Below are 25,197 nucleotides of genomic sequence, written 5' to 3'. Positions count from 1 at the left end.
GGGGGGCGGTGCTGGCAGGGAGCAGAGGCGGAGGATGAGGACACCACCTCCATCGGCGGTACAGACCAGGGTCTGTAAGACCCCTCTGCCCACTACAGCAAGTGGGGACAGAAGTACAAGTCCCTGCTTGCTTGAGAGAACCAAAACCTGGAAGTGCCAAGGCCGGTCTTACAAACAGAAAATCACAGGACAGTAACTGTTTTTCAGCAAAATCAGCAGACTATTACAGAGGAACTACAGAGCTCAGAAGAAGACGGATGCCATAGTTGGTGAAGGTAGATCAGCAACAAGGACATGGGAAAAAGTTTTTGCCAGAGTTATGCTTTAAACCACCAACTGAAAAGTACTATAGGAGGTAGAGCTGTATTTTTACTCATTAGTGTCTCTAAAATCAGTGTATATAATATCTTCTCCAATAGCTAAGGCACCGATTGGAAGATAAAAAGCCTCCACACAACTTTCTGTAGCTGATAATGCATATTGATGCCCCGTGTAGAAACCCCCAACTACGGCTTGATCTCTGGACATGATTGGAATTGTTTTGAGCAATGGTTTGCCTAAAACTGACCCACAGACAACCTATTGCCTGTTTCAAGGGACAATAGTTTTGTGTCTGGTAGGGTGGAGGCTAGAAGCTAAGTAGGCTCATTCATATGTCAAATTTACTAGCACAGGTTTGCACTCAATAAAATGTGGAATCAAATAGGCAAGATGAACCTGTTATTTGCCAACACAAGGCAAAGCAACAGGTTTAGTGTAAAGCCAGCCCCCAATATAACACTTCCCTTCACTTAAAGCGGAGTTCCACCCAAAAGTGGAACTTCTGCTCATTTGTCTCCTGTCCCCCTCCGGTGCCACAATTGGCACCTTTTGGGGGGGAGGGGGGACAGGTATCCCGTTCCCACTTCCGGGAGTCCAGGCTGCCGCCCGTGACATTACCGCAGGGCTCCCTCCTCCTCTCCCTGTCGCCGGGCCAGTAGGAGAGAGGAGTGTGGCCTCGCGCATGCGCAGTAGGGTTCACGGCGTGAAGTCATAAGGCTACACTGCCAGGTACCACAACCCACAATGGTGGCGGCAGCACCCGACAGCTGATGGAAACATCAGCTGAGGTGCCGACATCGCTGGATTCCAGGACACGCAAGTGTCCTATTATTAAAAGCCAGCAGCTGCAGTATGTGTAGCTGCTGGATTTTAATTTTCTTTGTCTGCACACCATGGCATATTGTGAGATCCTGTAAGTAAAAAGATGGCTTCAGCTTGGTGTCCTATCCATGGGAGAACCCTCTTAACATGTTTCGCCCAGTAGGGATGTATTCGTAGAGGTTACTGGGCAACACATGTTGGAGGGGTTCTCCCATGGATAGGAGACCAAGCTAAGAGGAGATCACTATATGCTGTAGCAGAGCACAGATGAGCACCATTTTCTTGTAGTCCTCAATGTGTCTGACAAGCCAGTATTCAACCCAACCAGCACCTGCAAACACTGTGGGCAGTCAGCTGGTATAACAGATTGGGAGCATGAGTGTGATCAACTTTATTTGGTTTTTGGTCTACTATGCAATTGTGATGGTCTACCCAACGACTCCTTTAAGAGTTGATCTACGTGGCCCTTATTCCTTGCTTATGCTCACATCAATTCCTTGCACACTTGAAATTTGCATGACACAGACCCAAAAACATGACTAAGAAATGTTTAGACTATTAATCCTGTGTGAACAAGAAAATGGTCTATGGCCAGGAAATGCGCCATTCTCTCCTGTACAACTGTCACACATAACACCATGGAGTGATAGGAAGAATCATGTCTGTTCCCCTTACCTAAATGAAACCAACCCAAAACCGTGAACAAAAAAATAACACGTCAGACAAAAATGACATCTTCGAACTTCAGTGCGAACAGTAAAACATTTAGTACCATTCTTACCTGCATACCAACATCTGGAATTCCCCTCCTCCATGCGCTCCAACCAGGACTCATTCCAGGAATGTGCAAAATCAACAAGTAGCACCAGCTGGATGAGGATGAAGGAAAAGGCCCCTCCGGCTCCAAAGATAAACCAGGCTAGAAAATGGGAATAGGACACCACAAATTAAAGTGGAATGTTGGTAAAAAAAAAAATTATATATACACACACACACACACACACACACACACACACACACACACATAATTTGTTTGGTTGCAATGCAAATATATATATATATATAAAAAGGTTTGCACTACAACCAAATTATGGGCTAGGTAGCCCTGGAAGACGTCTTAATGACGAAATGCCTCGGGCAGAGCCTCATGCTGACATCATCGTGCTCCCGGAACTAGAAGTCCATGCCAGCTTGGTGACTTGTTTATTACATGTTCATTTATGCTAATGTGAGTGTATTCATTTATTAAATAAATACGGTACAAGTTTTTATTACACTATGGAGAGACACTTTTCTTTTTTCTTTAGATGAACACTTTTTATATTTGTTCACTGGGGAGGGATAACTTCTCTTTATGTGTTTACACCTAAACTGCTATGTCTTTGCGATATATATATATATATATATATATATATATATATATATATATATACATACATACATATATATATATATATATATATATATATATATATATATATATATATATATATATATATATATATATATATATATATATATATATATATATATATATATATATATATATATATACATACATACATAGTATCTCACAAAAGGAGTACACCCCTCACATTTTTGTAAATATTTTATTATCTTTTCGTGTGACTGAAGAAATTACACTTTGCTACAATGTAAAGTAGTGAGTGTACAGCTTGTATAACAGTGTCAATTTGCTGTCCCCTCAAAATAACTCAACTCACCAAGATAAACTTATTTGGTTCAGATGGTGTCAAGCGTGTGTGGCGGCAACCAGGTGAGGAGTACAAAGACAAGTGTGTTTTGCATACAGTCAAGCATGGTGGTGGGAGTGTCATGGTCTGGGGCTGCATGAGTGCTGCCGGTGTTCTGCCAAGAAAGGTCCCCCGTCGGATAATGTCCGCCCTGTACTGCGCAGGCTCAGCACTTGCACAGTATGGAGGACAAAAGAGCCGCCGAAAGTCTCCGGACATGAACAGCTGTTGATCAGCTGTACACGGCGCCTGCGCAATTAAAACTACATTGTGCCGCATGCTCCTGATGCTCGTGCAACTCTGTAAGGGGCGGGTGTATTATTCATTGATCTCTGCAAGGGGCGGATGCATACAGAAGAAGCCGCATGATAGGCAGAGCTCATATGATGGGGGTGGATTTCTCAAAGGGGCGGATGTATTATTGAGAAGCGTGTAAGGGGCGGATGCCTACAGAAGAGGCCGTCTTTTACATGGATGGGCAGAACTGATAAGTTGGGGGTGGTTTTATCAATAAAGTACACGTCTTTGCGGGGCGTGTTTACACAACTGAAGGGTGGGTTTTGCATCCACCCCTTGCACACTTCAATGAATAATACACCTGCCCCTTGCAGAGTTGCACGAGCATTGGGAGTGTGTGGCACAATGTGGTGTTAATTGCGCAGGCGCCGTGTACAGCTGTTCATGTTCGGAGACTTTCGGTGGCTCCTTAGTCCTCCATACTACGCAAGCGCTGCGCAGGGCGGACATTATCCGATGGGGGACCTTTTTCAGCAGAACACCGGCACTGGGAAGCTACAGTTCATTGAGGGAACCATGAATGCCAACAAGTACTGTGACATACTGAAGCAGAGCATGATCCCCTCCCTTCAGAGACTGGGCCGCAGGGCAGTATTCCGACATAACGACCCCAAACACACCTCCAAGACGACAACTGCCCTGCTAAAGAAGCTGAGGGTAAAGATGATGGACTGGCCAAGCATGTCTCCAGACATAAACCCTATTGTGCATCTGTGGGGCATCCTCAAAACTGAAGGTGGAGGAGCGCAAGGTCTCTAACATCCACCAGCTCCATGATGTGGAAGAGGACTCCAGTGGCAACCTGTGAAACTCTGGTGAACCCAAGATGGTTAGGACAGTGCTGGAAAATAATCGTGGCCACACACATTATTGACACTTTGGCCCAATTTGGACATTTTCACTTAGAGATATAGCTAAGTGAGTACATATCTATCTATCCATCTCTTTTATCACAACCTACTCTTTTTCTCTGCAGCCAACCTCTAATTCTAACAGTTCCCCAAGTCTTATATGGCTTGCTTTACTATGAACCACACAATACTATTTTTTAACCCGGATACTATTTGTTTTAGTGATCATTACCCCACCTTGACCTATGACTGAATTCTGTGCGCGGTCTGAACCCCCAACCTTAATGCTTCAAGGCTGAAGCCAGAACCCACAGGATATGTGAAAAGCCTGCAGTTACTGTCACTTGTTCTAGGTCAATGGCCAATGCCAGAACTTTAGACCAGTCTTGCTGGGCCTTGTGGGTCCTCTTCCATGGGTCACATGACCTGGAGTTGGCAAGTTAGACCACATGACCCTCAGTAGCGCTTCAATGCAGACATCAATGTCATCGGTGTGTTCATTCCCTTTCACTGCAGACACTGGGGTTTATTTACTAAAGCTGGACTGTGTAAAATCAGGCTCACTTGTGCATAGAAACCAATCAGCTTCCAGGTTTTATTGCCAAAGCTTAATTGAACAAGTTGAAGTTAGAAGCTGATTGGCCACAATGCACAGCTGCACTAGATTCCGAGTGCTCCAGTTTTAGTAAATCCACCCCAATATACTGCTACCAAGTTATTAGCAGATGTATCAAAGTTTCTGGAGTATTCATAATAAAAAAGGGGAAGAAAGGACTGAACTGAGCTACAAGGAGGAAAGGGGGCACTAATGGGGTTGAACAACAATTAGGGATGCACCGATATAATCGGCTGCCAAAAATGATCGACTGAAAATAGGATAGGATAAAAGATGCCGATAATGGCCACCAAAAATGATTTTGCCGAGATTTTCATAGGTCATGTGACTCAAAGACAGCATTAAAAATGCAAGACAGGTGCGTTTTTTGCCACATTTTCAATGCATTTCAATAGGAAGGCGTGTTACATCGTGTTGAAAGGGATGCATTTTTCTTGAGCTTTTATTTTATTTTTTTGCGGAAAAGAGAAAATTTAAAAAGTCAAACTGAATACAATTATATATAGATTTTAAAAACTGTCCATTTCGGTCTCGGTTTTCAGCCAAGTGCATCCTTAATTTTCCGTTTCGGTTCAGAATTTTCATTTTGGTGCATCACTAATAAGAGCATAAGATAAAACTAGAACTAATACGAGGAGGCTCCAATGTGGTTAGATTAGGCTCAACAAAGAGCAACAATAAGGAAGGCGGATAATCAATGATACCATAGACCAGTGGTTCTAAACCCTGTCTTCAAGTACCCCCAACAGGACATGTTTTGGGAATTTCTCTTAGATAAAATAGCTGTCCAAAAATACCAAGCCATTGACTCTGATTTAAAGCACCTGTGCAAGATAAAGGAAAACCTGCAAACATGACCTGTTGGGGGTACTTGAAGACAGGGTTGAGAACCACTGCCATAGATAACTAAGTAGGTAATATGTAATTACTTCTTGTAAAGGGTCCTTCTGGAATGTAGAAAGCTCCCACCATTATACCGACAATGGCCAATACTTTGAAGAACCAGAACCTGTAACAAAATCAAGTCCATTAAAATGTTAGCAAAAGACTGAAGAAAAGAGCTGCCTTCTTACCAAGGGCAACGTAAAAGGTTGGCAGAACGACAGGCAAAGGTTTAGATTAGAAAAAAGAGAGACTTTATTTACTACGTGGTAGTGAGATGTTTGTAACTAAAGCAGTTCCTTAGGGAGAAAAAAAAAAAAAGGGTCCCTGTGTATCACCTGAGCGTCCCTCAAAAAAAAAAAAAAAAATTAAATAAAATTAAAAAAAAGTCAGTAGCTACAAATACTGTAGCTGCTGACTTTTAATAAAAAGAACACTTATCTGTCCAGGGATCCAGCGCTGTCCTCTCCCAGGCTGATTCTTTGTCGGTCTTCATGTCCCTGTCGCCACGATGCTAACTGTGGGAAGCCAGCTGTGACTCCTTGTGGCGTCACATGGCATGCTGTGCTCTGTAAATGGTCACACAGCCTTCTGGGACCTGTGATGTGTCCCAAGAAGCTGCGGGTAGAGGAAGAGGAGCAGAACTTCTGCTTGGATTGCCTAGGTCACGTGTCAAACACAAGACCAGCAGGCCACATCCAGCCATCAAAAGTCTTGAGGTTTTTCACCTTAATGCATTCTATGCATTAAAGTGGATGTAAACCCAAATTTTTTTTTTTTTTTTGTCATAATTTAGAGTATAAGATTTCCTATCATTTGAACCCAGTCTTGCCACAAAGAGTTAATCCATTTCTCAGCAATCCTCTTTTATTGTTCAGTGAGATAAATCTTAACAAACAGAGAAAAACTTTGTCAAATCCTCCCCCTTGCTGTGAGTGACAGGTGATTTACATATCTCGTGCACTAGCCTAAGACATGCATTATTTTTTAATTCCCTCCCCCACTCCTTTCTTCAGCAGCTCTGCAAGGATTGGCTGTTCCACACCTCAGCATGATTGGGCATGATGAAGTCATGTGGTTACTTTCCTGTCTTTTCACTGGATGTTAGAGATCATAGCAGAAGTTCAGTGTAAGAAATACACAGGAGAAAATGCATATTGACAAGGGGAGTGTAGAGGTGGGCGGGGAGTCTACTGACATCACGACTCCACCCACCAAGCTCCAGACAACAGACCCGCCCACAGAATCTGCAGTTTTTCAGGTCTCATAACAGACAGAGGGGAGACATTTGACAGGTAAAGATAAATGCAGGAGGCATGTATATCCTTATAGATAACCCCTATGGCAGTAGTTTAGGAAGGATGACATTGGGTTTACCATGCACTTTAAGATGAAAAACCTTTTTTGCTGCAGCGCCCTCCCCCAGAGCCTCCCTTTTACTTACCTGCGCCCGATCCCCTTTCAGCGATGGGCATGAGCCCAGTGGCTTCATTCGCTGTCATTGGACAGATTGATCGCAGCAGGAGCTACTGGCTCCCGCTGCGGTCAATCAAATGACACGGAAGTGGGACAGAGTCATGCTGTGTGTCAATATACGCAGCAGTGGGACTCGGGAGTGAGCCTGCATGGGTGCCCCCAGAGAAAGCGGGTCTCCGTGAGGGCACCTGATGCAGGGGAGGAGCCAGGAGCACCGGCGGGGCACCCCAGAAGAGGAGGATCGGGGCTGCTCTGTGCAAAACCCTTGCACAGTGCAGGTAAGTATAGGGATGTTTGTAATTTTTATGAAAAAAAAAAAAACCCTTTAAGCAAGGATGGCAGTATACCGACAGATCTAAGAACTGCAGCAAAGCCGCACAGGACATGCATATGTGATGTGATAGATGAAGCTCCACTTACCCATTGTGTATGGCAGCCCGGGGGTCCTTGCTGGTCTTCACACCAATCATGAGCAAAGCGAAGACTAGGAAGAACATGGTCATGGCAAAGCTGACGCGATACACGGCCTTATAACCAACCAGAACATCGCAGTCCACATAGCCATTAACACTGGGGATGGTTGTGCCAAATCCTCCTTCACAGAAGCCTGGGATCTGGAGAGTAGAAAATAATATTACTCATTGGGCCTCAGCCAAGGATTCTTCTACTGTGCGTTGTGGACAACAAACTAAACATTACACACCAGGGAGTAAAAGCCGACATGATCTCTGCAGGTCTGCTAGAGAGATTGATTAGTGATCTTCGTTGTAGGTACTTATGCAGGATCCCCCCCCCCCCAAATGGTGTTCTCACTTGGCATCATGTAAATTTGTTGAGCATTGTATAACATGAGGCACAGCTCTCCAAGTTATAATCTCCTTGGGATAAACATGAAGCATACGGACATGTGATCCAAGGTATTAAGTCCAGAGCTAAGCATCATTACACTCACATGCAGCTTGTGACCAGCATAAAAGCCCATTATGAATGGATACCATAGGACAAAGACCAAAGCCTGAGATCTAGAAATTCACCGCTTTCGGAGAACCGCTGCAAGGAGGCGACATTCTAACAAAGTTAGTTTATTAAAAACTGTATTAACAAAGGTTGATTGTTACGATTTATAAAGGGAATCTGCATTTTTTTTAACCACTTAAGGACCGTAAGGATTTGCCCCCCTTAATGACCAGGCCATTTTTTGCGGCGCGGCACTGCGTGGCTTTAACTGACAATTGGGTAGTAATGCCAAACTACAATTTGGGTAGTAGTACCCAAATAAAATTGTGGTTCTTTTCCCCACAAATGGAGGTTTCTTTTGGTGGTATTTGATCACTTCTGCAGTTTTTATTTTTTGTGCTATAAACAAAAAAAGACCGACAAATTTGAAAAAAAAAAAACAAAACATTTTTTACTATAATAAAATACACCCCCCTCCCAAAAATAAAAAAAATATTTTTTTTCCGACATTGTGACGGACAGATCGGACACTTGACACTTTTTTGGGACCATGATGCGTGTCCTAGGGAGTGTTTCTAACTGTGGGTGGATGGGACTGCCTGGAGGAGGAGACCAATCACTGTTCATAACCAGTATGAACAGCAGATCTGTCTCCTCTCCCCTGACAGAACGTAGATCTGTCTGTTTGAAGATCCATGTTCTGTCTTTCTCAGGAGCGATCGTGGGTGCCCAGTGGACATAGCGGCCGCCGGGCACACACATCGGCTCAGTCATCGCGCGTGCACCCTAGTGCTCTTAAAGCAGCTGGCGTACAGCTACAGCGATTTGCCCAGGGGAGCCAACCTGCCGCAGTATAACTGCGGCGGCTGGTCCTTAAGAGGTTAAAGTGGTTGTAAACCTCAGACATGAAATATGAACAAAGCATATCCCTCTATAATGTGTACTTGTCTCTATCCAGAGCACTGGGGGGTTTATTTACGAAAGGCAAATCAACGTTGCACTACAAGTGCACTTGGAAGTGCAGTCGCTGTAGATCTGAGGGGGACATGCAAGGAAAATAAAAAACAACATTTTTGCTTGTACATGATTGGATGATAAAATCAGCAGAGCTTCCCCTCATTTCAGATCTTCCCTTCAGATCAAAAAGCGACTGCACTTCCAAGTGCACTTGTAGTGCAAAGTGGATTTGCCTTTAGTAAATCAACCCCTATGTGTCATTTCTGTGATGCTTTGTACCTCTACTATCAGCATGAGTAACTTCTGACAAGTTTTCCTGACACCAAGAGAAAAAACGGTGACAGGGGAGGGACCAGCTGATTGACAGCCTGAGCTTTGCTTCTGTGTCCCTTCCCTCCAATCAGCTTTCACGAACTGTAATTTCAGCTCTCCGCCCCCTTTTTTTTTCAGAACACTCAGACAAAACATTCTGGACTTTGAATGGATGAAGAGAAGACAGCAGATAAAACTTATGTAGCAGGATTTGTTTCATTTCTGTGTATCACCTGAGGCCAGTCACTTCACTGAGTATATGGAAGGGTTTACAACCAGCTAAAATTAAATTAAAGCTATAACCTAAGTGGCTGCTGAAAGCTCTGTATAGTACATGTACACACAATGTGTGGCTATACATGCCAAAAATTCCAAAGCTGCTTCATCATCATCATCATCATCATGTTATAATTATTCCAAATGTCATTGTAATGATGCAGTTGTATTGGCAAGCTCAGCAATAATCATCAGCCTCATTACATTCTTCTCATGCCGAAGAGTGACTGTGAAGATGATTAAATATGAAACCTGGAAATTACCGACAACAGGAGGCCATGCTAATGAATGAGAACAGCCGAAAATCGCATCTGCTTATAGTTTGCCTTCCCCGATTCCTCCTTTACCCCCTCATCAATATCCTAATGAAATGATTACATAAAATAAAACGTCACACACACCATTCCATAAACCTCAGCAGATTTCTAATACAGTGGAACCTTGGTTAACGAGTAACGCCGTTAATGAGCGCTTTGAAAGACGAGTAACTTTTTTGAATTCAAGCTAATGGGGTGTGCAGTACCGCATTTGGCCAGATGTGCAGGGGCGCCGGTGACACTCAGAAAGTTTCGGAGCCTTTTGGAAACCCTCGGAAATACTAGGAAACACTCCGTTCCCGAGCCTTTCCGAGGGTTTCCGAGTTCAGCCGAGCTGTCCCCGAGTATTTCCGAGGCTCTCTGGCGCCCGCCCCCCCCCCCACCACCACCACCAACCTCCGGCCACATGCGGTATTGCATGCAATAGAAGTCAATGCGGAACAAATTATCTTTGTTTCCATTGACTTCTATGGGAAAACTCGCTTTGATATGCGAGTGCTTTGTATTACAAGCATTCTTCTGGAACGGATTATGCTCGTAATCCAAGGTTCCACTGTATTGGGAAATGGATGGCTGAAAGTGCTGAACAGATTTGTGTGCAATGCCTGAGGCTGGCCATACATCATACAATTTTCTTATTCAATTTTCTTTATATTTACTGTCAACTATGTAGTGCAAGGACCTTTTTTTTTTTTCCTTTTCATTCATTCATTCATTGAAGTGTATTTTTCCCAAAAAATTGCGTTTGAAATACCACTGTGCAAATACAGTGTGACATAAAATATTGCAACAGTCGCCAATTTATTCCCTAGGGCCTCTGCTAAAATAAATATATACAATGTTTGGGGTTTCCAAGTAATTTTCTAGCAAAAAAAATCTGATTTTAAACTGTAAGAAACAAGTGTCAGAAAAAGGTTTAGACTTTGGCCTCTTTCACACGAACGATCAGTTCAGGTCCGCCTGTCAGTTTTTTAGGCGGACCTGAACGGACGCTTCATAGACCTCTATGGAGCACCGGATGTCAGCGGTGACATGTGTGCAGCGACGGACCTGTCATCTGCCTGATCAGCGGGGATCGGCGGAGTGAACCCCCAGTGAGCAGAGCGGCTCCGTACACGGACACGTCCGTGTGAAGGAGCCCTTTAAGTGGTTAAACTTCCTGCATATTCATACAGAAGTTTTATCCCTTTGATCGAAGCAGGAAGAGTTACAATGTTAAAAACTTGGCAGACTGCCCGGTTTGGCAGACTGCCAGAGTGAGCAGAGAACTCACTATACTTGTTACATGAAAGAATCTGAAGCGCTGGTCAGAGGGGGTGAATCAAGATCGTGATCTCTTAACGATTAATTGTGCAGCTCTAATGTGTTATATAATAAATGCGGTCCAAACCTACCTTTTTCAATTGGTCCGATATCCCAGGGGTGAGCATGAGACAGGACAGGAAAGTGCCCAGCAACATGAGGAATGCATAGATGAGACGGGTCACCGTGGAATTACCGGTGCTGGGGCAGCATCGACACAAGATACACGTGGCACTGCTACACAGGCATGGAATCTGCAAGAGACAGAAAAGTCATTATGAAGCATCTGCAGTTATGGGGGAAGAGGTATTAAAAAAAAAAGAAAAAGAGATTCTGCTAGTTATGGAACATGAGGGTTTGCACACAATTTCCACTGGATACTCTAACAGTTCAATACAGACATAGCTATTAATGAAGAATGACATTGGCAGACTGAATAGACATTGCTATCGGTATAGGAATGACTCTCTGATTTTCTGCAGGACTATGAAGTGAAGGGAGGGGAGATTGCTTCATGGATGACAAAACCGCAGCGCCTGGGCCACCGGGTCTGTTCTAGGGAATATATATTCATATGAAGTGTACCCCTTGCACACGGGGCTGTCTAGTTGCAGTGCGTCCCTCTTTACGTTTTAGTGTGCCTGGAAGAGACAGGGGCAGCATCCAACCTTCTTGTGACAATATTAAACCAATCGGGGTCTAACCATACACGCTTAGACTGTACAGCAGAAATTAATAGATTCCACCACCCACATTACACAGTAGGGATGGGGGAATCTGCACCGACAGCTAGTGCATTCAAAAAGCCGCTGCATACCTGAACAGTTACGGCCACGGACTAGATGTAGTCACTGTCCGGCTGACAATCTTCCACTCACCTCTTTTGGATTTTGAAAACTCTCTATGTCATGTTAGGAGTTACCAAGTGAACCCACCCATGGCTCCAATTTTGCCAAATGCCTATTGAAATCGGCCAAAATTCAAACAGTGTATAACTAGCTTTACACAGGGAGTCCGCTGTCCTGTGTAAGCTATGACTCCAGAGGCTTGAAGACCCCGCAGGGCCTCAACAGGAGACCTGGGAGACCCCGCAGGGCCTCAACAGGAGACCTGGGAGACCCCGCAGGGCCTCAACAGGAGACCTGGGAGACCCCGCAGGGCCTCAACAGGAGACCTGGGAGACCCCGCAGGGCCTCAACAGGAGACCTGGGAGACCCCGCAGGGCCTCAACAGGAGACCTGGGAGACCCCGCAGGGCCTCAACAGGAGACCTGGGAGACCCCACAGGGCCTCAACAGGAGACCTGGGAGACCCCGCAGGGCCTCAACAGGAGACCTGGGAGACCCCGCAGGGCCTCAACAGGAGACCTGGGAGACCCCACAGGGCCTCAACAGGAGACCTGGGAGACCCCACAGGGCCTCAACAGGAGACCTGGGAGACCCCACAGGGCCTCAACAGGAGACCTGGGAGACCCCACAGGGCCTCAACAGGAGACCTGGGAGACCCCACAGGGCCTCAACAGGAGACCTGGGAGACCCCACAGGGCCTCAACAGGAGACCTGGGAGACCCCACAGGGCCTCAACAGGAGACCTGGGAGACCCCACAGGGCCACATAGAAGGTTTTTTTTACCTTAAAGCGGAGTTCCACCCATTTAAAAGTCAGCAACTACAAAAAGTGTAGCTGCTGCCTTTTAATAAATCAGACACTCACCTGTCCCACGGTCCAGCGATGTGTTTGCAGGAAGCCTCGCTTCTCTCCTCCTCCTCTCCGAGGCGCTGGTATTCTAACTGTGGTGCGCACGAGCCGTGCTGCGCGCTGCGAATGACCAGGCAATCTTCTGGGACCTGTGACGTGGCCCAGAAGATTGGAGGGAGGTGAACTGCCTTCTGGCACCCGTCCCCGTCCCCCCAAAAAAATTACATGTCAAACGTGGCATGTCAGGGGGTCACCTGCACTTAAAGCGGAAGTTCCATTTTTGGGTGGAACTCCTCTTTAATACAGGGAATGTATGAAGGTAAAAGAAAACCTTCGGCCCGTAGAACCACTTTAAAAGTAGAAATCCAGCTTTCCTATCACTTTAAACAATATGTTTGGACCAGTATTTCCATTACTCTGATTCCTCTGGTACCAAATTGTAATGTAACTGTAATGTCTGCCCTCATGTAAAGCGCTGCGCAAACTGTTGGCGCTATATAAAACCTGTCCGCCGCCCCCCCCCCCCCCCCCCCTCTCACTGGAGCGCTGGGCTGTGGAGGGGGCGTGAGCAGCTGGCTAAGGCTCTCAGTGATGCGCCAAGCTGGGTGCCAGTCCAGGGACCATACGGTCACGATCTTTCCCGAGCCTGGACCAGTTCTGTGACGTCAGCCGACATGTCTTGAGCCCAATGTCTGCTTGAAACAGGTCACGGGAGTGCAGAAATAACTGTACTCCTGTGATCCACAAAACAAGTACAGCCAAATGAGCTTTGGCTGTACTTCTTTAAAAATACAAGTTTTTTTCTTTAAATACAGCAGCAGTTGTCTGTTGGAACCCAGCACCACATACTGTATGTAGTTAATGCTGCTACAGTATAATATAGTGCACCCAGCAACCGCATTATTTGGTAATGGAAAAAGGTTCATTTGGGCCAGCTTGGCCCGAACAAACTTTTTAAAGTGTTATAAAAAGCTGGAATTGTAGCTGAATGTATCCTGGCTCTGTCTCAGACTGGCAATCACTAGATCATGTGCTGTGTGTCTGTGGAATGCACTAAAGGTTATCTTGTACCACTCAGTGTCTGCTTCTGTGTTCTGGTGAATAGAGGTCCTCTGAATTCATGTACAAAGTCATTCCGTGCAGATATTAGGGGGGCATTAAGAAAGGTTAACAAATCTATATATCACACTGGTAAATTATTACTCTGTACCACCTCCATGTCTGCCAATTCAGAGCTCCCCTACAGAATGGAAGCTTCTCCCTACAGTGCAGACTGACCGTCATCCGTGGTCATCTATGGACCTCATACCACGTCTGTGCAGATCTGCAAATCCGCATACTGGGAAATCAGCATGTGATCAGGGACCTGGGCTGTCCTGCCGTTCTATCACCTTCACTGAAGGAGGGGTGTGAAAACCTTGGCATCCATACTGCTACTACTTGGACCATTTATGACCTCCCACCACCAGCTAGAGCTCTAGACAGTATTAAACCAAGTGAATTAGAACTGATTAGAACACACCACACTTTACCCCCTTCCTGACCAGGCCATTTTTTGCGATACGGCACTGCGTTAATTTAACTTACAATTACGTGGTCGTGCGACTCTGTACTCAAAATAAAATTGATGTCTTTTTTTTCCCCACAAATAGACCTTTCTTTTGGTGGTATTTGATCATCTCTGTGGTTTTAATTTTTTGCGCTATAAAACAAAAAAAAAAAAAAAAAAAAAAAAAAAGACCGACAATTTAAAAAAAAAAAAATAATAAAAATAAAAAAATCCATAAATCCTATAGTTTGTAGATGCTATATCTTTTGCGCAAACCAATCAATATACGCTTATTGGGATTTTTTTTTTACCAAAAATATGTAGCAGAATACATATTGTGCTAAACTGATGGAGAAATTAGATTTTTTTTTATAGCAGAAAGTAAAAAATATAATGCGGTTTTGTTTTTTTTTTAAAAAAAACAAAACCGCAATATATATTTTTTACTTTCTGCTATAAAAAAAATAAAAAATAAATCAAATTTCTCCATCAGTTTAGCACAATATGTATTCCGCTACATATTTTTGGTAAAAAAAAATCCCAATAAGCGTGTATTGATTGGTTTGCGCAAAAGATATAGCGTCTACAAACTATGGGATTTTTTTTTTTTTTTTTTTTTTTACTAGTAATGTCGGCGATCAGCGATTTTTTGTGGGACTGTGACATTTGCGGCAGGCAAAATCGGACACTGACACTTTTTTGGGGACCAGCGACACCAATACAGTGATCAGTGCTAAAAACAAATATGCACTGTCACTGTACTAATGACACTGGCAGGGAAGGGGCTAACATCAGGGGTGATCAAAGCGTTAAATGTGTCCCTAGGGCAGTAAAGGCGAACCTTGGCACCCCAGATGTTTTGGAACTACATTTTCCATGATGTTCAACTACCTTGCAGAGTGCATGAGCATCATGGGAAATGTAGTTCCAAAACATCTGGGGTGCCAAGGTTTGCCATCACTGCCCTAGGGGGTGCTTTCTAACTGTGTGGTATTGCTTGTACTTGGCAAGACAGATCCGTGTTCCTGCTTAGCAGAAAAAGCTGTCTGCCTCGATCGTGAACGATCAGCGGGTCCCGGCGGACCTGCCGATTGGCTCCTGCTGTGTCCAATCACAGCGGGAGCTGGTCGCCAGTGCCGTGTTTCCGCAATGCAAACCCAGAAGAGATCACGTACAGGTATGCGATTTCGCCTGTAGGAGCCGCCGCCCCGCAGTTTATATACGTGGGGCGGTCCGCAACCGGTTAAAGTAGAACTATAGGCAAAACTTTATTTTCCCACTTTGGATAGAGCAAGGGAACGTTATAACCTCTGTCAAAAAACGTTTTTTCACCATCTGTGTCCCATTTCGATTCCTTCACTTCCTCTCCCATAGCCAACAGGAAGGGAATTCCTTGGGGACCCCCCAAGCCATCAGAACTAGTGTTACCATTGGAAGATTTCCCCTCTAATACTTTTCTGGGGACAACTCTAAAATTTGGGATTTCCTTTTACTTTCACTGTTAACAGTAAACAGGACAAACAGAGAGGGGGGTATCTCTATAACGGGGACACAGACAGCAATAAAGATGGGACAGGTGTTCTAATCCATCTCCACTCTATCCAAAAATGAAAAAAAAAAAAAGTTTTGCCTGTAGTTATGCTTTAAAGTGCTGAACAGCTAAAGCTCAGATTACACAACCAGCTGAATAACACAAATGGAGTGACTCTCCACCTCTCCTTTCCAAGCATGGCTCCATAGAGGAATTCAATTATAGAAAGACAGCGTTAAAAATTATCTCTAAAATAAAAACTTCCCTGTGCCTTTGGCACGGCTGTACTTCCCGTCTAACCTGTACAGATCAGATGTCTCCATATACGGCAGATAAGAGGAATCTGCTAAGTTACAAGGCCAAAGATCGATCTGCTGGAGCCAGGATCAGGTCTGTCAATATAAAAGCCAGCAGGGACAGTTATGAAGGAAGAGCGACTTCTCCAGCGGGACTTTTACTTTCTATTTCAGCCGGTGTAATGGTGTCATAGGTGGCCTGTACACAACCTCGCCTGATAGAACTATGTGATAAACACAACGTCCCCCGAGAGAACGACTTCTTACAGCACTCAGGAAAGAGGATCTCTCGTTTTTCTTTAAATCCTCGAAGGAAAGGATGAGCATTTCAAAGCCAACATTAACTAGTTGCCGCCCGTCCACCGTCACATGACAGCGGGGCGGCTCGGCTCTCGTTCGAGGAAGGCAAAACATGACGGCGTCCCAGAACGGCCGCGCCGTGTTGCTAGGACGCGTCGCAACCCCGATCTCTGTAAAGAGCCGCGATAACCATGTGATCGGCTGAGTCCAATCACATGTGAACACGGAGATGCCGGTAACTGGCGCTCCTCGTTGTTCTTCTGGAAAGTTCTCCTCTTTCCACAGAGAAACGTTGGAGCTCTGTCTGAGTGACCATTGGGTTCTTGGTCACCTCTCTGATTAAGGCCCTTCCCCAATCGCTCAGTTTGGCCGGGCGGCCCGCTCTAGGAAGAGTTCTGGTGGTTCCAAACTTCTTCCATTTACGGATGATGGAGGCCACTGTGCTCATTGGGACCTTCAATGCTGCAGAAATGTTTCTGTACCCTTCCCCAGATCTTTGTCTCGATACAATCCTGTCTCCGAGGTCTACAGACAATTCCTTAGGTGGTGCTCTGACATGCACTGTTAAAGGGGTTGTAAAGGCAGAAGGTTTTTTTTATCTTCACGCATTCTATGTATGAAGATAAAAAGCCTTCTGTGTGCAGCAGCCTCCCTCACACTTACCTGAGGTCCCCATCCTACGTACTGATCTGTCCCCATCCTACGAGGTCCCTCTCTGTTCAGCGATGTCCACGAGTGCCTCAGCCGTCCAAGAATCTCCTTCTTGATTGGCTAAGACAAAGCAGTGGCACCATTGGCTCCTGCTTCTGTCAAACTCAACTAGCCAATCAGGGGAGAGAGGGGGTGGGGCCGGGTCGGGCTCCGTGTCTGAATGGACACAGGGAGCTGTGACTCAGCTCAGGCGCCCCTATAGCATGCTGTTTGCTGTGGGGGCACTGAACAGGAGGGAGGGGCCAGGAGCTCAGAAGAGGGACCTGAGAAGAAGAGGATCTGGGCTGCTCTGTGCAAATCCACTACAACAGAGCAGGTAAGTATAACATGTTTGTTATTTTTATAGGAAAAAAATACAAGACTTTACAATCTTTTTAACTGTGGGACCTTATATAGACAGGTGTGTGCCTTTCCAAATCATATGCAATCAACTGAATTTACCACAGGTGGACTCCAATCAAGTTGTAGAAACATCTCAAGGATGATCAGTGGAAACCGGAGGCACCTGAGCTCAGTGTTGAGTGTCATGGCAAAGGCTGGGAATACATTATGTACATGCGATTTTTATTTGTTTTTTTATTTTTAATAAATTTGCAAACATTTCAAACAATCTTCTTTCACGTTGTCATTATGGGGTATTGTTTGTAGAATTTTGAGGAAAATAATGAATTGAATCCATTTTGGAATAAGGCTGTAACATAAACTGTGGAAAAAGTGAAGGGGGAAGCTTCCAATAAAGACACTTATTTTGGCGATTTCCTCACTTCCTGTTGTGTCTGTTACAGGAAGTGAAAAAAAAAAAAATGTACCCAATGGGACCTAAACAGCAAAACAACTGGTAGGGGTTTTAGCCCCTCTCTACTATATCAGAAACAAAAGAATGAAGTTTTTCTTCTCTATACATAGACTTTAGAGCACAGAACACAAAGCTCCAGCAGAGGAATAAGGATCTCAGTTTTCATCCATGTGACCAGAATTTCCAGATCTCACAGCTGAAAAGATCCATCATGTTCAGGACAATGAAGACTTTTATCCCGAAGAGTTACATTTATCAATTGACCTTCCAGTGTTACCAGCCTAGAAACATGGTATGTACTGGTATGTCTGTTCTGCTGGGGGAAGTGTAGGTGAGAGATACAGTCTGACAACAGAGGAGCTCACTGATTGGAGAGAAAACGGGAATTCAGCAAAACATCATCTTTATAGTGACAGCCAACCCCACCCCCCACCCCCCACCATCACAGGAGAACATAGGACCGCAGACAGGTCCTCCACACCACAATCGTTCTACAATCACCGGGAGACCCCGATATATAGAGGACAGCGGAGGAGGAATAACACAATGCGATATATTCCTGCTGGTGGACGGCCATGACTGACAGCTTCTATACCAACACGGCTGACCAGTCCCCGTCCTACATACTGATCTGACTGACCAGTCCCCATCCTATATACTGACCAGTCCCCGTCCTACATACCGATCTGACTGACCAGTCCCCGTCCTATATACTGACCAGTCCCCGTCCTACATACTGATCTGACCAACCAGTCCCCGTCCTATATACTGACCAGTCCCCGTCCTACATACTGATCTGACTGACCAGTCCCCATCCTATATACTGACCAGTCCCCGTCCTACATACTGATCTGACCAATCAGTCCCCGTCCTATATACTGACCAGTCCCCGTCCTACATACCGATCTGACTGACCAGTCCCCGTCCTATATACTGACCAGTCCCCGTCCTACATACTGATCTGACTGACCAGTCCCCATCCTATATACTGACCAGTCCCCGTCCTACATACCGATCTGACTGACCAGTCCCCGTCCTATATACTGACCAGTCCCCGTCCTACATACTGATCTGACCAACCAGTCCCCGTCCTATATACTGACCAGTCCCCGTCCTACATACTGATCTGACTGACCAGTCCCCATCCTATATACTGACCAGTCCCCGTCCTACATACTGATCTGACCAATCAGTCCCCGTCCTATATACTGACCAGTCCCCGTCCTACATACCGATCTGACTGACCAGTCCCCGTCCTATATACTGACCAGTCCCCGTCCTACATACCGATCTGACCAGTCCCCGTCCTACATACCGATCTGACCAACCAGTCCCCGTCCTATATACTGACCAGTCCCCGTCCTACATACTGATCTGACTGACCAGTCCCCATCCTATATACTGACCAGTCCCCGTCCTACATACTGATCTGACCAATCAGTCCCCGTCCTATATACTGACCAGTCCCCGTCCTACATACCGATCTGACTGACCAGTCCCCGTCCTATATACTGACCAGTCCCCGTCCTACATACCGATCTGACCAGTCCCCGTCCTACATACCGATCTGACCAACCAGTCCCCGTCCCACATACCGATCTGACCAGTCCCCGTCCTACATACTGACCAGTCCCCGTCCTACATACTGATCTGACTGACCAGTCCCCATCCTATATACTGACCAGTCCCCGTCCTACATACTGATCTGACTGACCAGTCCCCATCCTATATACTGACCAGTCCCCGTCCTACATACCGATCTGACCAACCAGTCCCCGTCCTATATACTGACCAGTCCCCGTCCTACATACCGATCTGACCAGTCCCCGTCCCACATACCGATCTGACCAACCAGTCCCCGTCCCACATACCGATCTGACCAGTCCCCGTCCTACATACTGACCAGTCCCCGTCCTACATACTGACCAGTCCCCGTCCTATATACTGACCAGTCCCCGTCCTATATACTAATCTGGCCAATCAGTCCCCATCCCACATACTGATCTTACTGACCAGTCCCCGTCCTACATACTGACCAGTCCCCGTCCTACATACTGACTAGTCCCCGTCCTATATACTGACCAGTCCCTGACCAGTCCCCGTCCTATATACTGATCTTACTGACCAGTCCCCGTCCTACATACTGACCAGTCCCCGTCCTATATACTGACCAGTCCCCGTCCTATATACTGATCTTACTGACCAGTCCCAGTCCTACATACTGACCAGTCCCCGTCCTACATACTGACTAGTCCCCGTCCTATATACTGACCAGTCCCTGACCAGTCCCCGTCCTATATACTGATCTTACTGACCAGTCCCCGTCCTACATACTGACCAGTCCCCGTCCTATATACTGACCAGTCCCCGTCCTACATACTGACCAGTCCCCGTCCTATATACTGACCAGTCCCCGTCCTATATACTAATCTGGCCAATCAGTCCCCATCCCACATACTGATCTTACTGACCAGTCCCCGTCCTACATACTGACCAGTCCCCGTCCTATATACTGACCAGTCCCCGTCCTATATACTGATCTTACTGACCAGTCCCAGTCCTACATACTGACCAGTCCCCGTCCTATATACTGATCTTACTGACCAGTCCCAGTCCTACATACTGACCAGTCCCCATCCTACATACTGACCAGTCCCCGTCCCACCTCTACAATAACAGGGCACACAGGTTCCCCACAACCAGACATGACTAATCAAAATCCAATGTAGCCCCTCAGATGACAGTCAGGTACCCCCATAACCAGACATGACTAATAGATCCCCCGATGAACCATGTCTTACCCAGCTGGCGACAGAGCAGATGCCCAGCACTCCCCCCATGTTGTCTCGGTCGGCTCTGTTTACAGTCAGACAACAATAAGCCCTCCTTCCCTTCCTGTCTCTCTGCAGACACTGACGTCGCCCTGCGTCCTTACGTCACTCCCCTCTGCAGCTCGGACCCCACCCATCGTCTCCAGGAGGAAGGCATAGTTCGCGCAGGCGTAGTAGGAGAAGCCGGTCTGCATTCCTGAGGAGCTCGACTTGTGGCACTGCGCATGCGTATGAGGTAAATGTGGTGTTCCCCCCCCCCCCCCGCTGGCTGTGTGGGTTGTGATTGGAGAGCAGTGCTGTGTACACAATATACAGTCAGGGCTTCTCTGTGTGTCACCACACGTCCTATTATTATTACTGGAGGTTATGTGTTAGACATATCATCAGTGTGTCTAATCCCAGAGGTCACAGATCGCCCTCCTTACATGAGATGGCTGCATTCGTTTTCTTTATTCAGGTTTTTTTCCCCTTTCCCCTGGTGATCCTGCCAGTGACACACACTTCCTGTCCTAGGGTGACAACGCTCACTCAGTGTACAGTAATGGGAAGCAGCGTTGTCACCGCTACAGGACCCCTCCCCCTCTCCTCTCCATGTTGTGTAGTTCTGAGAGCGCACAGCGCTGGATTTCTGGCAGGATCAGATAGAACACCACACCCCCTCGTGATCCGGGGGGAGGACAACATTGCCAGGAGGGGTGATATTATCCCCTAGGCTGGGGGGGGGGGGCAAAAAAAAGGACTCGTTCACACTTATTCATACAATACTGACGCCTATAGGACCAATGCTCGTTAATAGGTGCGGTTGATAAGCGTATAGGCCTGGTTCACACCGATGCATTTTTTAGTGCGTTTTCAGTTCTGCAGAAACACTCTGCCGTCCATTTAACGTGGTTTCCTATGGATGTAGTTCACATCTGTGCATTTTATGGAAAAGGCCAGGGACTTTTTTTCTGGTTTTTGGTTCAACGGTTTAACTTCAACAGTTCAACCACTTGCCGACCGGCCGCCGTCATTATACTGCGGCAGGTCGGGGCGATCCCACAAGCAGATGTAGCTATACGTCGGCTCCTTTAAGCGGGATAGCAGGCACGCGGGGCCGCCGGAGGCGCGTGCACGCGCCCGCTGCACTGCAGGGGTGCCGATGCTAGTGGCTGACGGTCGCGCTGACCGCCGGCCACGAGCGATCGCGGGCAGGAGAGGCAGAACAGGGACGTGTGTGTGTAAACACAAAAATCCCTGTTATGTTCTGTGAGGAGAGACAGATCGTGAGTTCCTAATAGCTAGGAATCACGATCCGTCATTTCCTCTAGTCAGTCCCCTCCCCCTACAGTTAGAACACACAGTCGGGGAACATAATTAACCCCTTGATCCCCCCCCCTAGTGTTAACCCCTTCCCTGCCAGTGACATTTATACAGTAATCGTATAGGGACCCTAAATTAGGGACACAAGTATCCCCTGGTACAGCGGGACTTTAAGGGCGAACAACATGTATCCATATAAAATATCATTTATTAGAAAGATTAAAAAGACATATATAAAAAAAATATATATATATTTTAGGGTCTAATTTAGGGTCCCTATACCATTACTATTGGGATGTTGGCAACGTTCTTGTGAGAATAATTTTTCTCTTTGTGGTTCATATTATATATATACTTTATACAGTAATCAGTGCATTTTTATAGCACTGATCGCTGTATAATCGTCAATCATCCCAAAAAATGTGTCAAAAGTGTCCGATGTGTCCGCCATAATGTCGCAGTCACGATAAAAATCGCTGATCGCTGCCATTACTAGTAAAAAAAAAAAAAAAATAATAAAAATGCCATAAATCTACCCCCTAATTCGTAGACGCTATAACTTTTGTGCAAACCAATCAATATACGCTTATGCCCCGTACACACGATAGGATTTTCCAACAACAAAATCCATGGATTTTTTTCCTGACGGATGTTGGCTGAAACTTGTCTTGCATACACACGGTCGCACAAATGTTGTCGGAAATTGCGAACGCCAAGAACGCGGTGACGTACAATGAGCCGAGGAAAAGGAAGTTCAATAGCCAGCGTGGCTCTTCTGCTTGATTCCCGAGCATGCGTGGACTTTTGTGCGTCGCAATTGTGTACACACGATCGGAATTTCCGACAACGGATTTTGTTGTCGGAAAATTTAGAGCTCCAGATCTCGAATTTTGTTTGTCGGAAATTCCGACGGAAAATGTCCGATGGAGCCTACACACGGTCGGAATTTCCGACAACAAGCTCCCATCGAACATTTCCCGTCGGAAAATCCTATCGTGTGTACGCGGCATTATTGCGGTTTTTATTACCAAAAATATGTAGAAGAATACATATCGGCCTAAACTGAGAAAAAAATTGTGCTTTTTTTAAAAAAAAAAAAAAAAAGTGGGATATTTATTACAGCAAAAAGTACAAAATATTGTGTTTTTTTTTAAAATTGTCGCTATTTTTTTGTTTATAGCGCAAAAAATAAAAAACGCAGAGGCGATCGAATACCACTAAAAGAAAGCTCTATTTGTGGGAAATAAAGGACGTCAATTTTGTTTGGGCGGAACGTCGCACGACCGCGCAATTGTCAGTTAAAGCCACGCAGTGCCGAATCGCAATGCTCTGGTCATTGAGCAGCCAAATCTTCCGAGGCTGAAGTGGTTAAAGATATGTATTGAAAAAAAAACAAAATACACATGTAATATGGAAACTGCAACAAGTGTGAATCAGGAAAAATGAGCATTAAATAAAATCTCTCCCAAACGCCCTATGCACGTTTGCGGCGCAGTTGGCTGCACCACTGCAGTTAAAACTGCACCACAAACACCTATTATTAACTGTAATGTACTACAACCGCACCGCAACTGCACTGTTACTATAGACTTGAATGGAAGGAGCTGAAGTGCTTCAACTCCTTTCAAACTCAACACGAGGCTTCCATTATGAAGTAACGCGACGCTAACGCTTTATGTGTTCAGAATGTGAACCGCCCCGTGTGTTGCCCGTTGTATCATTTGCATAGGTGCATGAGGGGCGTTAAAAACGCCTGCTTTCTATGCCAGTGTGAACTAGGCCTAAAGCAGAAGTAAACTCATTGATTTAAAGCGGTTGTAAACCGCGGCTGGTGTAAAAAAAAAAAAAAAACTGTAAGGCAATTGTATAATGTGCTAGTATGCATACCATACTAGCACATTATGGAATACTTACCCTAGATTCAAGCCCTCCCACGGTGCGCTGTCACCACTGAGAGGGCTGGTATATTTCCCCGCTCTTTCTTCCGAGTTAGTTCGCGCCAGCTTTGTAATTGGCCAGAGCCATAATGATGTCACTCCCGCGCCCTCGGTTCCGGCACGGAGCTCTGAATTCCAGCAAGATATGCCGGACCTTCAGAGCGCATGCGCCGGTGATGTCACTGGCTGCATGTAGGGTGAATATCAGTGGACCTCCAGCTGTTGCAGAACTACAAGTCCCATGAGGCATAGCAAGACTGACAGCCACAAGCATGACACCCAGAGGCAGAGGCATGATGGGACTTGTAGTTTTGCAACAGCTGGAGGTCCGATAATTGCATATCCCTATCCTAAACCGTGCACGTTTAGGAGATATTTTACATACAGGTAAGCTTTATTATAGGCCTTACTATAGGCTTACCTGTAGGTAAAAATAACAAAGTGGGCTTTACTACTGCTTTAACGGTTTCAGAAAACAGTTACATTCCCGACATGCCGGGATTGCTAACTGTCACTGTTGCTTGTGCTCTCAACCAAACAGTCAGACTGATGCCGCGTACACACGGTCGGACTTTACGGCAGACTTTGCCCGGCGGACTTTTCGATCTACTTTACGACGGACTTTCTGAATGAACGGACTTGCCTACACACAATCCACCAAAGTCCGTCTAATTCGTACGTGATGACGTACGACCGGACTTAAATAAGGAAGTTCATAGCCAGTAGCCAATAGCTGCCCTAGCGTGGCTTTTTGTCCGTCGAACTAGCATACAGACGAGCGGACTTTTCAACCGGACTCGATTTCGACGGATTGATTTAAAACATGTTTCAAATCTAAGTCCGTCCAACTTTTGAGCAAACAAAGTCCGATGGAGCCCACACACGATCGAATTGTCCGAAGAAATCCCGTCCGCCGGGCAAAGTCTGCCGTAAAGTCCGCTCGTGTGTACGCGGCATTAGGGACACCTATCAGCAAAAGTATGCAGACATATGACACACCCCTTGCCACGCCCCCTTAAAGGGGAATTATACAAAAAAACAAGATTGGTTAAACCCACAAGTGCTTTTTTTTACCACTACTATTCCTTTATATTGGCTTTTGGAATTT

The 25,197-nt window shown here is 45.8% G+C and overlaps 1 protein-coding gene across 2 annotated transcripts in view; it reads right to left on the bottom strand.

The window, feature by feature from the left end:
* The window catches only part of SERINC3 (serine incorporator 3), a 37,796-nt gene extending 16,818 nt beyond the window's left edge, over positions 1–20,978 (bottom strand). For both annotated transcript variants that reach the window (XR_012236870.1, XM_073607584.1), the window contains exons 1-5: positions 20,821–20,978; positions 11,233–11,394; positions 7,440–7,633; positions 5,591–5,670; positions 1,925–2,062 (exon numbers count right to left, since the gene is read on the bottom strand). Coding sequence is in view for 1 of the 2 variants with exons in the window: in XM_073607584.1 (XP_073463685.1) it covers positions 1,925–2,062; positions 5,591–5,670; positions 7,440–7,633; positions 11,233–11,394; positions 20,821–20,859 (613 nt within the window). In the remaining variant the exon portion in view is untranslated. The remainder of the gene's footprint in view (positions 1–1,924; positions 2,063–5,590; positions 5,671–7,439; positions 7,634–11,232; positions 11,395–20,820) is intronic.
* Positions 20,979–25,197: the final 4,219 nt, after the last annotated feature.

Source organism: Aquarana catesbeiana, linkage group LG12 (assembly GCF_042186555.1).
Source record: "Aquarana catesbeiana isolate 2022-GZ linkage group LG12, ASM4218655v1, whole genome shotgun sequence".
NCBI lineage: Eukaryota > Metazoa > Chordata > Amphibia > Anura > Ranidae > Aquarana > Aquarana catesbeiana.
This window is presented reverse-complemented; position numbering and strand designations above follow the sequence as displayed.